This window comes from Osmia bicornis, chromosome 16 (assembly GCF_907164935.1).
Source record: "Osmia bicornis bicornis chromosome 16, iOsmBic2.1, whole genome shotgun sequence".
NCBI lineage: Eukaryota > Metazoa > Arthropoda > Insecta > Hymenoptera > Megachilidae > Osmia > Osmia bicornis.
Genome location: NC_060231.1, coordinates 4,361,916 through 4,380,115, shown reverse-complemented (window position 1 = coordinate 4,380,115; position 18,200 = coordinate 4,361,916). Strand labels below are relative to the sequence as shown.

The 18,200-nt window shown below is 33.0% G+C and overlaps 3 protein-coding genes across 5 annotated transcripts; all 3 read left to right on the top strand.

Moving 5' to 3' along the window:
• The first annotated feature begins 5 nt into the window (after window positions 1–5).
• Window positions 6–2,967, top strand: LOC114871491. Its single transcript, XM_029177458.2, has 3 exons — window positions 6–1,019; window positions 1,092–1,537; window positions 1,613–2,967. Exons 1-3 carry the CDS (start codon window positions 824–826, stop codon window positions 1,796–1,798), a joined length of 828 nt encoding a protein of 275 aa, XP_029033291.1. The 5' UTR covers window positions 6–823; the 3' UTR covers window positions 1,799–2,967.
• Window positions 2,968–3,796: 829 nt separating this feature from the next.
• On the top strand, window positions 3,797–11,049 carry LOC123988558 (ras-related protein Rab-8A). Its single transcript, XM_046289093.1, has 5 exons — window positions 3,797–4,159; window positions 5,002–5,062; window positions 5,390–5,528; window positions 5,612–5,815; window positions 6,295–11,049. Exons 1-5 carry the CDS (start codon window positions 4,036–4,038, stop codon window positions 6,391–6,393), a joined length of 627 nt encoding a protein of 208 aa, XP_046145049.1. The 5' UTR covers window positions 3,797–4,035; the 3' UTR covers window positions 6,394–11,049.
• Window positions 11,050–11,793: 744 nt separating this feature from the next.
• On the top strand, window positions 11,794–18,137 carry LOC114871517 (SH3 domain-containing kinase-binding protein 1-like). 3 transcript variants are annotated; one of them, XM_046289091.1, is made up of 10 exons: window positions 11,794–11,998; window positions 12,241–12,459; window positions 12,564–12,989; window positions 13,068–13,281; window positions 13,389–13,460; window positions 13,521–13,726; window positions 13,979–14,080; window positions 14,151–14,248; window positions 14,314–14,464; window positions 14,521–18,137. In XM_046289091.1, the coding sequence occupies exons 2-10, from the start codon at window positions 12,301–12,303 to the stop codon at window positions 14,623–14,625; spliced, it is 1,533 nt and encodes a 510-aa protein (XP_046145047.1). In that variant the 5' UTR covers window positions 11,794–11,998; window positions 12,241–12,300; the 3' UTR covers window positions 14,626–18,137. The 3 variants fall into 3 exon arrangements, with proteins under 3 accessions (XP_046145047.1, XP_046145046.1, XP_046145048.1); XM_046289090.1 differs by having other exon boundaries at window positions 13,389–13,726; XM_046289092.1 differs by lacking the exon at window positions 13,389–13,460 and having other exon boundaries at window positions 11,795–11,998.
• Window positions 18,138–18,200: the final 63 nt, after the last annotated feature.

The window sequence follows — 18,200 nt, the reverse complement described above, 5'->3', positions numbered from 1 at the left end:
CCTCTTGGAGGGGCAAAGCCCTCCGTTCAGTACATGGAGGCTAAGAATGGAAACATTATTTTATAATTGTCACTTGTCGCGTCGGTACCAATTAAAATATTTTTTACATACTGTCATGTGAATACGAAAGTAAATTTCTATAAATATCTCAATAAATGGCCTATGTGCGATTGGTATGTGAGAAAAATTAATGTATAGAATGAAGTTCTTTTCAAATTGTATAATAGAGTAGTGATTTGAAATTGTGTGGTTTAAATAAATAAATGTCAAGATTGACTGTGAAAAGAACATATATTGACCGAAAGTTATCCTGATTTATACAGTATTTATTCATTGCTAAATTTAGAAGAAAATTCTGACTGAAAATAATAGTATTATTATAAAAATCCTTAGTTTTTTGAATACTTTAATTATATACAGAAAGTGAACAAAATTTTAATGTTCAATGAAAATAATAGAAATATCAGTGGTATTAATTATAAGTAACATGTTTTATTATTAGAGAAATTATACCACTTTATTGTGTAAAGGATAAGAAAATCTATGATATATTTTTAAAGAAAATCTAATCAATGAAACACATTATCAAATTAAGTAATCTTATCCTTACTTCTATGTATACCAAAGAATTATTGCCAATCTTCTACCATCACCCTGTTTCATGATATTTTAAACCACAGTGGTTCGTGCAGATGTTACGTAATCTATAAGCCTAATGAAAATCATAAGTTTACAATAATCATCAAAGTAATTATAAAGTATTTGCCAAAGATAAATGTGTGTTAATATAATTCAATTTCAATGTAAATAAAAGATTGTACATATGGGTTTCACAAAAATATTCAAACGCATGCTCTATGCAAATTTTGCATCGTGCAGCACCAAAGCAATAGGAATATTAGCACCATTAACAATTCCACCATTGCATATTGCATTTCTATATTACTTTTGGCAAGAGTATGCAAGAGACGTGGACAAACAATATTGTTCTTGCTCATGTTGGGATACAGTGTTCAAGGGTAAGTTTAGATTGTTTAAATAATATTACATTCTACAAGAAACAAGCTTTTCCAAAACAAATATTATTATAGGATCATACGAATCCGGGATCGCTTCGTATAAACACATGTACTTTAATGCAACATCAAATACCCTAAAGATATGGGTGACTATTGTAATCGGGGTAATTACTTTCTATGAAGTAGTGAAACATTTAACATGGCTAGCATTTCAAAATCGTCTTAGACTCTGTATGATGATCCTTTTCTCAACTGCTATTTTCTCTCATTATTACACTTGGTGGGTTTACATGAATTATTGGAACGATGAATTCTATTCCCAATGGTACCATCAGCTGTTTTTTTCTATCACTGAGCTGATATCTACTTTCCTGGTTGTTCATCTGGCAGATAATAAAAATCCAGTAACTCATAGAAAAGCATTTGGTATAGCTGCAATAGCTATCTTGCATATTGTAGCAGGTGGTTGGGATCAATTTGTTGCTAATGTTGTTAGAGGAGAAGGGTACGCGCATCAGGTAATATTGGTAACAATATTGCTTGTAATTTTAATACACATTCGTAATATTTAGTTGGCATTTTATATGCAATAGGTGGTACGTGATCTTGGATTTATGATCCCAGATATTCTTCACGTTGCTATTCCATTATGGGCAATTAAATGGAAAAATATATATAATCTTCCTGGTTCAGCCAAACGAGATCCGAGTATCAGAAGAGATTTAGCTTATATGTTAGGAATGATATGCATAGGATTATGCATTTGTGCCATACTGTAATTTAACAGTTACAATGCCTAAAAAATAGTGTCTTAAAAATAATGAACCCTTTGATTTGATTTATTTTCATATCAAAGGTATTTACATTTATACACATATGAATGTTGGTGAAACATATTAGGTATGTTTATGTTTATTTATTGTACTTAAAACTGACTTAGACATTTAGCAAGTTCCGTCACAAAATGACTCCCACTGCCAATTAATTACTTAATTTTGTAGAAACAAAGCATTTTTTATTCTTTTGCGATGCGTTTTATAGTATTATTAAAAATCAAACATTTTATTTATTTAATAGTAGTATTACACTAGCAGGCCTGTAGAGTACAATTTATTTTAAACAGCAAGCTTTTTTATTTAAGTTGTTTATTCCCACCTTTCTTGCCTACCACATAAATATATATATCATAAACGACGAAGTTTAGAAGTTACAATCAAAAGTTCACATTTTTTAAATATCAAAACAAATATTGCACTTATTGTTATTCGTCTCGATTAAATAATGAAGATATAGTGAACAGCATTGCAACAACTAAACATTTGTGTATATGGGAATGTGTGAGTGTGGAAAATGAGTTGATAAACATAATAAGTTACCTATTTTCTAACAACGAATGTGTTCTCAGTTTAAAGAAGTACTTACAAGAATTATGGAAACTTATTTAGATGCAAGTTGAAAGGTAAAATCATTTTGCAACATTTAAAATATTTATCAATATATTTTTGTAAATGTTATTAACGTCACTGGTATATGCGAAGCATTGTTATTATACCTTTATAATGTTTAATGCATTCGTTTAAATTGCAAAGTATTATAAAACTATAGATACAAGGTATACAACAAAACACATATCGTATACAATATTGAATAATCATTGAAAAATAATTATAAATGAAGAGAATGTATGATACGGATTATTAACAGTCATCGAAAACCAATTGTTGTTGTCAATGTACGTAAGGCTACAACAAAGTGCCTACATGCAACGTGAATTATTTTTAGCAATATCATTGCATTAAATATAACGTGTAAATTGATTCTAAAGATGATGATATAGTTACCGTTTAAGAACTTCAAATTCAAACATAGAGCTTTAATTTATCTAACAGTGAAATAATTTTAAGGAATCGTTTTACTTAAATTTTCTTTCTTTTCTAACAGTATTTTTTTATTTATTTATTATATATTTAAATACAATTAATATTTTCATTACAATTTTAATTTAAATTTTCACTCCTTTTCATGAAACTAAAATATATTAATTTCATAACAATTTATAATAATCCTTTGTCAAAAATATTGTACAATTACCTATCAGTATTTGCCCTTAATCGTATCATAGCATATCAAAAATTTGTGATCGTATAATACAATGTTGATAATACGACGTATATCGCGAAATCTCTGGTTGCCAATTCATTGTAATATTTTAAACAATTTTCTACGTCCATTGAAAAGAGTCTAATTTGTTTCGTATTTTTACAATTTTTCGTAAAGAATAAGTTCGTGCGAGATGTGTATCATATTATATTAAATAATATAATAAGAACATGAATTATAAACAGAATGTATTTAGTTTGAAAATATGGTGAAAAAAGTTATATGTAAATAAAAGTACAATTTACAAACATTTTATCTATTTTCTTCAAAATATTTCACACTCGTTTATGCTTATCATTTAATGGTTTTTATGTGTATTCTAACATGACCTCTTTTTATAAAACTTAATGTAATCCTTATCTGTACTCAGTTATCTTTTATTGAATCATAAATGTACCATTTCCTGCCAATTAGAGGAAAAGTTTCGATTTGTACCTCCTTCTTCTAGGAGAACCTCAGGGGGATCCTTGGGGAGATCCCCAAAGAACAAGATCTTTATTATGTTTTCAAAAATTAACGTAATGAATGATTTTTATGTACAAAGAAATATTTTTATTATTTGTATAAGTACAAACACAGGAAAGTGAACATTGTTTTCAATAGCAATGCAGCAATCATCCCCTTTGGCCAACCAGATGCATCCACCCCCTTTTTATTCTTTTCCTGTGCGTCACGAGACAATGTTGCGCGCATGACATTTGAAAAGTTGCGATTGTGAGGGCAGCTTTAGTGGCACGTTGAAAAGCGCAGGCTTCGAATCGATCCTCCACCCCCAAAGTGTCGAAAGAACAACCCTCGGCCGACGACTCTCTTGTCGACTCGGAACACAACAGTTCAAAAGCAGCCGAAAGCAAACATGGCGCTTGATTTCGCAGCCACTTACAAGGTTCTCGTGTTGGGTGATTCGAACGTCGGTAAAACCTGCATCGTGCATCGTTATTGTGACGAACGTTACTACGACACTTACATTTCAACCATAGGTGAGATGTCTTACAATACTTCTGTGTCTATGTGTTTGTGAGCTCGTTTCTATGTCTAACAACTGGTCAGTTGATCGGTTAAGCTGTTTACAATTGTTTCATAGAATCATTACTGACATTTGTTGTATGACAATAGATGAAAATAAATTGGTAGATCCTGCAGGCTGCTACTGCAACCAGGATGTCACTTTGGTCCTCCAGCTGCAGCTTGTTGACATGCATGTATTGTTAGGAGCTGCATGGAGAACATATCCTTATTTACATAGATAATAATTAATTATTCAAATATTGGTTCTTGGAAAGATTGATTATTAAAATGCAGAATTAGTTATTTATTTGAGCTATGTAATAGTGTTTACATTTTGGAACATTCCTGTTATAGTATAGGGTTTAGTAGATGTCTTATCTGAGTTCAGTGCATTGGCACTGCACTAATTATTGGCATTCCCAAGTTTAGTAAAGATTCGTAGTATGTTTGTAAATTCAAGTGTTTGATTAATTCTTTTTTCAATTGGCAACATTGGTGATGGGATGTGACTGGAGGGTAGAACCCCATGGTATAATATGGAGGTTCCCCACAGTTGGGGTATCCCAAGGTGTAGTAGCAGTAACATGCTCGGCTTAATCGATCAGCTGATTACCGAAAAGTATTTACTTTTCTCATCCTCAATATTGTTCGTCAAATTTTTAATTGTAAAATTAAACTAATCAGGTTTGGTAATTAAAGCAATCGAGTAACTATTATTTCAACTGATATTGCACCAACCTACTTGTGAAATGACCTGATAGTCTTTATAGAGTTAATTAAAAAGGTCTGATTATTACAAATAACGAATCAACAGGTATCGACTTCAAGCAAAAGATAATTAACCTGGATGGGACACCAATTAAGCTTCAAATTTGGTGAGCATTACACATTTGTTTGCTATCTAGTTCATGTATTGTCCTTTAGTTCATATATTGGGAATCTCAACATCCTTATGTCGCGAAGTACTTTCGGGAACCCGACCCAACCTAACCCGTCCCAAGTATCATGTATCAGGGTTTCAGGTTCTTGCACAATGTTGGTAATGTTGGTGCTTGAACTCTTGGGAATTCCAGCATCCTTATGTCGCGAAATACTTTCGAGAACTTGACCCAATGTAACCTGTGAATATCCAACCCAGGATTTAGGGCTCCTATATTGCAACATATCCGTATTAATTATTATTAATAATAATTCCTCTGAAGGGATACTGCTGGCCAAGAGCGATTCAGAACGCTGACCACAGCGTACTACCGGGGTGCGATGGGCATCCTTTTGATGTACGACGTCACCAGCTTAGAAAGTTTCAACCATTTGTCCTATTGGCTTCGAAACATTCAAGAAGTAAGAATGCGAAAAGACCGATAAGAATCAAATACCATTTATCGACATAGAATGATTCATGCTTCCATCCTTCTTCTTGGCAGAATGCCTCCCCGGACGTGGTGAAAGTGTTGGCGGCAAATAAATGCGATGCAACTGCGCACAGGGCTGTGGATGCTGAAAGGGGACAGAAAATAGCCGAGAACTTCGATATGCCTTTTTTCGAGGTGTCTTGTAAAGAAAATATTAACATCGAAGAGGCGTTCCTTACTTTGGCTAGAAGAATACGAGAACAACGGGGACGTCGGGTACTGTTATTTATTTTATACAGGACTTATGGTACATTTGGGAGCAATATAGACCTAGCAAGTAGAGAGAGGCTCCTCCCCCTGTACCTACTAGGAAGATACATAACTATGAATTTGTCAGTTTGGGTTAATCTTTATACAGTTTAGTAGAGGACCTCGAAGTAACAATTAATAATTAATAATTTCAAGGTCTTCTATTATTGTGCAAAGCTTAAGCCAAATTGATGGCTGCTTTCCTTAAACGCTAGATTGCCTTAAGTGCACACTTGGGAGGAACCTACCCTCATTTGCCTTTAAATACAACCTTCAAAACTCGAATCTCCTAAATTGTGTAGGTTTTTTATTTTTATAGTGTGTTTGCTCCCTTTCCAGCTTTAAGCTGAATAGTCTTAAGCCTTAGGCTTTTGTCAGTACCAGCTATGAGGGTTTTAAGCACTCAACCCTCACTCATCGCTAACTTTGTTGCCTTATGATTTCAGGCCAGCCTGTTCGAGGCTTCCGAAAGGGAAGGAGCCGACAGCGTGATCAAGGCTCAGTCCCCATCCCAACAGGGTGACGCTTGGAGATGCACATGTTAGTTTCTGTAATTACGGGGATCGGGACACGCTTCGAGTATCGGTAAATACGAAGTAATTCTTATCTATGGTGGCGACGTGAAACTAAAGGGAAGTCGTTTCTCTGTGGGCAAAGGGCAAACGGGACGTGAATATACAGAAGGTAGAACGAGCTTTCCTTATCCAAAAAGTAGATCACGTGAGGCGTCTACGATGCAGCCGTTCGCAATACTCGAATATTCCAAAACACCAGCGTAAATTTCGCACTCATGTTCGAATGGTTTAACGTAAAAAAAAAAAAGCACAAATACATTCTATGCTAAGTGTTCATATTCGCTGAACAGACTTTTACCTCGACAGAACTGTGCTCTGACGTTACTAAAGTTTCATTCTTAAACAATTCGAATCGTATAACATATTTACATGAATATAGGTTGTCGTTGGGGTAACTGGAAAGTCGTAGGTAATGCATTATATGTGATTAGATTAAAAATTACTGTGACACTTATGGGTCATTTTCTATAAAGGATATACGTACTTATTAACTTCGATCAAGCTTTGTAACAATCGACAAACACTGAGGCTGATTCATACACCGATGCAACAAACGTTTTATAAACATTTTTCATTCGATATCGTGATTTAGCAATAACCAATCTTCCGGAGACGATCGTCTTTATAATCAGCTTGATGAACGTTGTTGGCCCATCGAACTTTGAAGTTAGGTTTCAGAGGATTAGCAGTACAAAGGACATACACAATGCTTAATGTTCACGTAAGGCCTAAAACGACAGTTATTCGTGTTTTTGCTGCTTCATCGAGCGCAATTGCAAACACTTGACAACACTATTAATCGAGGACCATTGCTTTTCCATTGTCAGGGGAGGGGCGTGCGTGTTTCGAGATCGTTTGGCATGCAGACGATCCAAGTGATTCAGTTTCAATTTCCTGATGTGCGTAAGACAATTAAAACCTCCTTGGCTTTGTTCAATGTAGATCTGGTTTGGTTCGTCTGCAGGTCAAAAGTAACAGAGGGGAATCACGCGAGTCGAGTTTCGATTAGTGCGCTTTGATAATCACTACGGATACACCTGGCGAATTCGAATGTAGAATTAAAGGTTAAGTAACATGTACAGGATGATAGAGTATCGTCGTTCTATTGGGAAATATGAGGAAATAGTCCTGGTCACGGAGCTGGGAAGTTGGTACTTGGAGGGAATGAAGTAATAGGCCCGTCCTTTGGGGCACATGAATTGGTCAAAGAGGCTACATCTAGTAATTTCATTATGGAATGAAGAAAGCAAAGGAAATACACTCAGAATGAATGGGAATTCAAAGTGTAGGCATCTCAAATCTCATAGTCCTTCTATGTCAATCTGTGCCCTAGGCTTTGGGCCAGTCAAAAAAATTGCAGAAGCTACTTTCCAGCTCCTTATAGTACAGTAGAGGACAATGTAGGCTTCTATTGCCTTGGGCCTTGGGAGAATCCAGGGAGAGCCCAGGGAGAGCCAAGGGAGGTGGGGCACTTAGCCTCTCCCTAGGCCCATCCAAGACCAACGGCAAATGACGAATGCCTCCACCCTCGCCACTCACTCTAAACCTACATTGCACCCAACTGTACATTTTCTCATGATAAGAACTATAAAAGAATGAGTTTGAAGGGAAGGATGAGATTAATGTTGGACAACGGTGATGCGACTCGTTCGAGACCAGAATATTATTGTACGCGATAGTAAAGATATTAACGATAGAATTATATACAACGCGCTCGAGCATTATGTATATTTTAGAAGGACGCATTAACTCATTAGTAACTCATTATTGTATAGAGGCACGGTAATTAGCGCGTACAAGCATCGCACAATACTTTCGTAGATGCATAGATATGTACACAGTCGTTGTCTTTTAACTTAAGACCACCATCATCGTATTCGTATTCCTCGTTTACGCTGGCAACAGAAAATAAAGCCTTTATTGTGCCTACCAACGATTTAGAAGGAACAGACAGTGGAAGCGAAAGTAGGTGAACGAACTTCGAGCCTATGATACTTTAACATTTGGATAGTATACTACTACGTTTATTTTTATATAAATTTTATAAAATTATCCATTATAGACCTTTGCCAAAATATGTTTAGTTACATTTACATAACGTATAACTATCCGCTTGTTAATTTACAAGTAAAATATCAAAAATTCTTTAGAGCTCATTGTTTCAATTTTTCTTCAAAGTTAAACGATACCATTACAAAAATTACTAACTGAAATGTAGTCAGACTCAACGCAGAGTCATAAATTTGTCAAAGTTCGTTCAACTACTTTAATAATTGTACTCTGTACATTGCGGACTGACACGCTGGAAGATTGATCAGTATCGCGGGTGAAAGAACGTGCGCGGAAGATTGTCAAGGTGCGTTATGCGAGTTTCGTTGCTCGTACTCGATCGTTTTCGTAGTAGAAGTCAACGAATCATTTACAATTCGTGTTCGACGGTCGTTGCCTTTGCAATGCGGTAGAACTTCTATTACTTCTGATCTCAATTTCCCATTTATTATCTCAATTATTAGTTTCCATCAACTTGTCACAGTCGTAAAACTGAGCGATTGAATAGAGTGGAGGTTCTACCATATTTGCAAAATGATACACAGGAGAGTCAGAAGCTGATACACCTTTTCAGAATTTGTTACATAATTTCTGTGTGCATACTTCAATTTCCATTTCTGATATTTTGTGGTGGAAAGAGTTGTAGAATAGTATAACTTAACTTAACAGTGATAAAAAATTACAAACTTTTTTTGAAATTTAGTACTTGCAAAACATATGTACCAACTCCTGACCCTCATACGTATACTGTTTGTGTATGTGCTTTATACACAGACACATGTGCACACATTACACGCACACTTATCTGGAAACCACGATACGGTCGTACACCTTCGTTGCTTTTTATATATTTATATAACTCGTCGCAAATTTGTATAAACACCAACGACTTCGACTGCTTGCTAGCGTTAAGACGACCCATTACTCCAGTGCTTTCCACCAAGGGTCCTTTACACACTTTCTTCCCTTACCACATTAGGCTGTTGCTCAATAAAGAAAAAAGAATGAATCTATGCAGAAAAGAATTTGATTCAAATAAACTGTGCTTAAAACAGAAGGGGAAAGAGTGGAGGTTTCACTTTAGCTTCGGAAACAATGTCTGGAAAGCACTGTATTATGCCTTGGATCAGCAACTGGATGAGAAATTGAACAACGTTTCCCAAATTGGTTTTACTGTAGATTAAATGCTGACATACAAGCAACATATGTATATTTGTTCAAGGTTTATCAATGAACATTCTTTGTTGATTATGTATAAAAACAAGTAGCTTTGAATTAGGCTATGTAAAGATTAATCTTGAAGATAAGTTCAAGTAATGACTCATAATTTTTAGGTAGGGGAAGCATAATGAATTTATTCGTGATAAGTTATTGTTTTAATTCATGAAATGTATATTTTATGTAAGTAGATGATGCTTGGTCATTTGGGAAGCGTTATATTGAAATGACAGGGAACTTGAATGGTGATTGTTTACTCACTAGACATCTTTTCATTGTGTTTAACTGTTCTTAGCCATTGTTTTAGTAGCTTAACAACGAATCATAGTATTCATGAAAAGAATTAAGTTCAGAACAGTGTAATAGACAACATGTTGACTGCCACAGTAACAAGAATTAATATGTTAATGAATATTAATGATATTTTAAGTTTTCTTCCTTCTTCTAATTATGTGTTTCATGAAATTAAATTTCTGTTACTGGCCAAAAAGTGACTTGTAGAACAGTCAACATGTTAAACTGAGAATAATATACTGCCCAAAGTGAATTTGTAGCTTGTGGCTAGTAGAATTGTTTATATTTCTTTAGAAGGGGCGCTGGATCGTTTACCTATTCTTGGCTCTTCACGGAAACGTTTCGTTTCTTCCCTGAAGCTGGTCTTTGGGTAAAAAATTCGTGAGAAACGTTTTTTATACGACTTGGTTGATTCTTTCTGATAATTAGGCGCAACGCACATTCGTACGTACGAAAATGTTTTGGCGCTACGTCGACGTCGCAAGACAATTGAAAAAGCTTATTTTAAAAAATCCTCTATCCGTTGTTCTTTTCCAAGCGGAAATCCATTTTTGGTGAACGTACAGACAAACCTGCTTTTTTAATTTACGCTATAAGAAACACACATAAGTGAAGCACGTTTGAAAAAGAGAATTCTGTTCGTTCACTTAAATAGATTTAATATTGAAATATATACTTGATGTCACGAGAGTCCATAACTAATGTAAGACGCGCAGGTTGGAAGATGGTGGGGGAACGCAGCGAGCTCTCCGCCAATCGCTTTCCACTTCCTCTGGAATATCGCCAATCAGAGCGACAATGCGCAGAAAAGAACGAAAACTGGTCTTTTCGCAGTTATGGACTCTCGTGACATCAAGTAGATGTCTAGATAGTCTAGTTACAGCTTTTATTACGGTTTACTTTATCGTTTATCATAAGACTAATTCACGTGTTTTAGTTGACCGATACTATCAGTCTAAATATATATACATATATGTATACGTTTATAAATTTTTAAGTTCGTAGGGACAACTGTACAACTTGATGTCTAAATCGGTAATAAATAAAGATGCACACTTTTTACCTATGAACTCAGTCTTTCCAATTGCAGCATCCATTGTTTACGTCGGAGACGTCCGAGGGATTCCCCCATTCCGTGTCCCTTTTCCTAAAATCCGGTTTATATGAAAATTGTACGATGCAGATGGATTTAATTGAAACTTTTGTTAATTAAAGGGAAAGAAGGAGTTTTCTACCACTTATTTTTGATCCTGGGAGGACTTAAGAAGAGCTGGGAATCCCAAGAGAGTTGGGAGAGACCGGAAGAAACCAGGAGAAGATAGGGAGAGACACCCCGTTCTGCTATATTAATTAATTTTCGAATTAGTCTTACTTCAAATCTATAACGGAAGAAAAGTACTATCTTGATATACCAGGAGTGTCACAAATAAATACGGACACCCTGTATATGGGTAATTTTGTATGCTCCGCATATACCTGATACGTGAGAGTCTTTATGATAAGAGGAAATAATGAATCAACCAGTTGAAGAAAGGAGTCACATGACTTTTTGATGAATGCGTGTATATTTTCAAATATTTATCAGCTTTTGGTATATATTAAAAAGTTAAAAAATAGTAGTGTAATATTTCTTTTTATGCGCTACTCATACAATCGTACCAGTAGAATAGAAATTAGAACAGCGTTCATTGACAGGCCTAACACACGCATCTAACAAAAATGAATCATGAATTAGGTTTGGCGCGTTCTTTGAGTCACCGATAGGGTTATCATGCGCACCTCACAAACAAATTGTATGCTGAAGTTCACTCGAATTTAGAGTCCAATATGGCCGCGATGACAGATACGTCGAACTATCAATTGAATGTGGGATACGCCTAAATTTTCAGCTTTCAACGACATATCTTTTAGAAATAGTAATACGATGAACGTGATGAGTTCTTGCTGTGGTATGAAAGGCGGAGGATGCACGAGGAACAAATGACTTCTACAGGCGCGCAACTTCTCTTAACTTGTACGTATGTTACGTTTCGTGTTCAGTCTATTTTTTTCACAGAGTATAATGTGTTCGTTCGCTGTAAGAGTAACAGTAAGAAATTTCTTGTAGCACTGATCGTCCAAATAAATTCAATTACAGAACTTTTATTTGAAAAGTGTGACTAGATGCAAATGCTTTACCTCCTCTTATCATTTTATTCATTTATCTGTAGGCACATTCAATTATTGTTCTGTATGCTTGGTGTGTACTTGTTGCAGATATAAGGTTGTGATACTTATGTGTTAACAAATTTCAACTACTACTAGAATAAAAGAAAAATGGAGGCAATTGTAGAGTATAACTATGAAGCACAAGAGCCTGACGAGTTAACTTTAAAGAAAGGAGACATTATCACTGAAATTGAAGTATTGACAGGTGGTTGGTGGGAGGGTACTTTGAGGGATAAACGTGGCATGTTTCCTGATAATTTTGTTAAGGTAATTTTCGGTATCTTCAACATTGTACTTATTTGAATTTTATTAATCATGTAAAAAATACTATTTTGTTTATATTAAATAAGAAAATTAAATGATTGATGTAGGTACTAGGGCCTGTATCAAGCGGAACTGTTAGCAGTATAGAAACTGCAGCAAGCGAAGGAGTCAATAATAATAAATCTGAAGATGTTCCATTAAGAAACGGAGGATCTAGAAGACGATTCTGTAAAGTGTTGTTTGACTATGAACCTTGTAATAAAGATGAATTAACTCTGGTACCTCAAGATACTATTGAATTTTTGGGTGAAGTAGAAGATGGATGGTGGAGAGGACGACTTAAAGGCAAAGTTGGGGTATTTCCTTCGAATTTCGTCACTCGTCCAGTATATGAAGAACCAGATAAACATAAACATCAGAATAAAAAAGAACTGTATAAAGTGATTTTCCCTTATAAAGCTGCTAATGATGATGAGCTAACATTAAACGAGGGAGATATAATAACCCTCTTATCTAAGGAGGCCTCTGATGAGGTGCTTAAATAACCATTCATTTATACATCTATTATAAATTCAATAATAAGTTATTAATATATGTTAAACAATTTTTAGGGTTGGTGGGTAGGAGAAATAAATGGTCGAATTGGTTTATTTCCAGACAATTTTGTTGAAGTAGTTAATGTTGCACAAGATCAGACAGATCACGAGCAACGACAGGAAACTTCGGTTAAATCAGCTGCGAGACACTCTCATGTACCGAAGAAGAATGAAAAAGTAGAGAGAGAAAAAGTTAGAAGGAGTTTGGATGTTCAAAGTGTGCATTCAGGTATTTAATTACCGATTTATTTGATCTTTTCAATATCGTTTATACAAAGAATAAAACGATAAATAAACGTATTGTAAATGGTTTGATTTGTTATGTGTTAAACGCAGAAATAAATAAGAAAGCCATATCTACATCAGCCTCTTCTTCAACGTCATCAACTTCTCCAGGAATTGGAGAAAGTAATGAAGATAGAAAAACTATAAGTTATTCAATCATATCGAGTTTGAAACGTTTCCTAGGTGATGTTGGAACCAATAACGGTAACGAAAATACCAATATAAGTTTGGGTGAAGAGCTAGATGTGGTAGAACGAATAGAAGGAGCACCGCTTTCGCACTTAACAGCTTCTCGAGCTAAAGCACCCCGTCGACGTCCACCTTCTTCGCAACGTTTACGACGTTACACTGCTGGACCAACAATTACCACTACAACTACTCCAACACCTGTTAGTGCTCTTAACACTATTTTAACCGTCGGATGGGGGGCATTGAGACAGCAGTACAAATGGTGGAGCCGTATTTTTATTAATATAATTTTCTTGAATAGATATAAAATATTTCTTATTGTATAGCATATAAATAAAATTAGGTTACTATTGATCTGGCTCCACCGTTTGATGGATTAATATCTACAAAATAACATTTCAAAAAATAGAAAGATATTGTATATTTATATTTGTAATTTGTACTTATAACAGGAAGATAATTTAGCAAATGGAAATGGAGATACTATATCGAAACAATTACGAGAAAAAGAACCCGAAGGACTAGCAGCAAAAGCAAGAAGAAAAGCACCTTGGGTAATTAAATAACTTTCACGCATAAACGTTGTTTTTAATAAACAATTCTTAACAAATTATTTACATGCAGGTTACAGAATTAAAATTGAACCACATAGAAAAAAGAAAGATCGGGGTAGTCGATCATGTTGATATATCAGAATTAAAGAAGAAATGGAATTATTCACGGTAATAATATAATAAATTTTTAATTCATTGTTTTAAGTTGTATTATAATTTTAATCTTAATTTAGAATGTCACCAACAACGAATGTCACAAAAGCCATTAAACAAAAGGACACTAGTCCAAAATCCAACGCGTCTTCACAGCCAGAGCAAACCTCACCTACTACTGGAACTCCTGCCTATGTTCCATATGACGTTTTCAATCAGCTTTTAGAAAGGGTAAGTATATTACATATATTTAATATTTTTTTATCTACATAAATTATATGAAATAGGTTGCCAGCTTAGAAGAGAAACAAGCAATGTTACAAGAAGCACTGACAGAGATTTTGGAGCAGTTTGTAGTTACTATATCTTTAATAAACAACGTAACAAATTAATGGATATCAGCACAGAAATTCCACAGTATGTTTTCTTTATGTAAACTATTATTGTCTTGGTTTTACTTTCCATTATAAATGGAAAAGTTTAGCGTATATCTACTATACAGTTGTTATATTTATTCATTGTAGTAATGACATTCTTGATTTTTTAATCACTAACATGGTAACAGTATTTATCCGATTGGCTATAAAACAAAACATTCCATATATCATTCTTTATTTAAGAAAGTGTTCTTCTAATGTTTATCAGTAGTTTGCGTTATATCATTGCAATTCTTTATTACCACCTTTGTGTTATTTTAAATAACGCTTGAAAATTTGTTTCGGAAACGATCTCATTTAAAATTTTTGTTCATTATTTTATTACTTAATTATATATTTTCAGTGTTTCTAAACAAAACTGGTATATCATACCGATATATTTCTTTGAACTATATCTTAAAATGATAAGAGTGTAACGGTACTTAAATTGACAATGATCAATGCACACTATGCTGTATTTTCGTTAAAAAGCTGCCTCACATTTATGATACAATCGTTATTCTTAAGTTCATTAAGTAATACAAGTTCCAGTATATTTTATTTTGCATAATTTTGTACCTTCGTCGTAAAAGCTTCAACAGTATTTAATTTTGATTAGTAAGGTTAAAGACGTTACTGAATATGCTTAAAGGGAAATAGATTAAATGCATTTAAATTATTTTTTTAATTCATAAAACATATTCCCTATTGTATAACTTGAAATGGTGCTATGTAATAAAATACTTGTGATATGTTGTATCACGTATGACTAAATGAGGCAGCGAACTATAATTAACAGTTTTTATCCTCAATAGAGCGACGAGATATGTTGAAGCTCGTATTAAAGGAAAAAAAAAATGCATACTAATAACTTTGTTTCATATAATCGCAAAGTTGTTGAATATTTCAAATCTTTTTATTTTTTTAAAAAAACAAAATCTTAAGTAAATATAATGAAATGGAGTAATTAGAGATATATGAGATAAATACAAGCCAAACAATATTATTCTTCGCATCAGTATTTGACCAAATATAATTTATCATCTTTTATTTAAAGAAACGATAAACTTAAAGGTTTCCTTCGATCGTAATTGTATTATTCCAGAGTACGTGTTAGGTATACACAAGTATGTAAATACACAGATTATAAATGAATCGGAGAAAACAGTAAAATCCTGTTCTAATTTGCGATTTAGTTAATAAATATATCAGCTTAAAAATTCTAGTCTAAAACAAACAGATTGCAATGATTATAAAGTTGAAGTGCCAGCGCTAATGAAACTAACACTGTCACAATGATGTCGTTGTTAATAGGTATATTCTTCAAAAAGTAATGATCCAATTTTACATTCGATTAATAATCAGAATTTCTTGATCAATAAAAATTATAATTTTAGGTTAACGTGAAAATGAATAGTTACAGTATTTTTAACAGATAATATTCCATGCATAAATTATACGTCACTACATTTTGAAGGATATCTAATGTATTATATAAAGTAGACTACATTAGTGTTGTATAAAATTTTTATACGTTTCAGCTGGATGTAGCTTATTTAAGTGGGGTATAAGTATAATGAAATAATCATAAAATACAAGTGTTTGTTCTACATACAAGGGAAAAGAAATGTTAAATTTTGGCAGCTTTAGTACTAGATACGTCTTTGTTTAATTTCTTATTAAATGTACACTTTATATTCCAGTTGCTTATCACTAACTCTAATTGCATAGCAGGATGATACATCTTCATAAGTATATAAGATTGATGTATAACAATTTCAATTAAGAGAAATTTTTATAATTATACCACGAGTACAAGTCTTTTAAATTAAAAGTTGCAGAAATATGTATGTGTATATATATAATACTATATTCATCAATGTGCTATAACTTACTACCAAATTTTTTCATAAATTGTGCTCGAAATGCGTTAGATGATTCTGTTGGAAAATATTTTTTCATAGTATCCGTCCCCAAATTAAAGAAAACGAGAACATAAATTTGTTGCAGCAGTTCAGAATGTTGTTTTAATGTACAATATACACAGTTCTTAAATTAAGCAGCTTTCATACTTGCTTTTTTGTTACAATATGTATTGTATATACATGACTTGCATGTTACATATAATATAATATCCACTCCACACTAAGCATAATTAATTTCTCATCAGTTATTTTGAATTTTATGAAATTCAATCTTAACAGTTGATATAAATTTTGGTAGTATCGCGTGCAACCACTTTAGTTCAAAAACAATACAGCGCATTGACCATGTTTAAAGAAGGTCCACTAACCAGTATTGTTCTAATCATTCATAATATCAAATACAAATGTTTTTATACTTTTATATATTATCGGACTCAAAGCTTTAATATAAGATTTTCATGTAGAAATACGTTTACACTCTACAAAATTATTAATTCTAATATAAATTTCATACATTCTTGCAGAAAAGTAATACGTGACAATAATAGTCCTAAGTAAAAAGGAAAAAGATTGTCTAATTTTGTATAAGTTTCATTATATCATTTTCATATAAATATTTTTCTTTTTCTTATTTTTATAGGTGTTACAAGTTCAAATATGTCTAGGTCGTATTTTTGAATGTATATTCATAAAAAGAAACACTGTCTTCCTTTAATAACTAATATTACAGACTATCATATTAGTTGGAACAGAGCAACGATTTTTGAAATAATGCGTGTACCATTCATAGCATTTTTGTATAAATGAGACTACTAAACCTTGTCTTGTATACATTTTTCATCATATTTTCAATTGCTTTTTTATTTCTATATTTAAAACAAATATGATCACTAAATTGCACATTTTTTAATATCAAGGAAAAATCATGTTATTATTATTTCTGCTTGTAATTTGTAGTTTTTATGTGAAGAATGTAAATAACTTATAAAAGACGTTAGAAAGCATGTTTACCACACTTTATGTCTTTTGAGTTCTCTTTTGAAGAGCAAATGGAAATTGTTTCATTATATTTGTTGCTATGTGTAAAACGAAATTATAAACTAAAAATAAATGTTTTTGTAATACAACAATAATTGCATAATTTGTGCATATTGCTTGCATAATACGTGAAATGTTTCAAAAATTGATATTTTTATTTTGCATAAATATTGTTAAGCACTGAGACACTGATACAATTCAAATTGTTATTATACCGTATTTTCATTCGCTCCTATACCATTCACAAAAGTATTGACACAGCAGCTGTTCTTTAGTTATTAAGTAATTAATTTAGAAAGCATGTGATTAGATGATAAGAAGATAATGAGAAAAGCACAATTTTTTAGATGTATAGTTATAGCTGTATATAATCAAGGAAAAATGAAAATTGTATTTTTTTTCTTTCCTATAAATCGTATATTCATAGCAATTGGAATGTGTAAATAATTTGTTAGGTAAATCTTTTTCTGCTAATAATGAAGAGAGGCACTTGTAACCATATATTAAACATCTGTATATATTTAAGATTTGCGTTTTTACTTTATTAATTTATCCTTTTCATTCTATGTATGATCTCAGAGTAGTGCA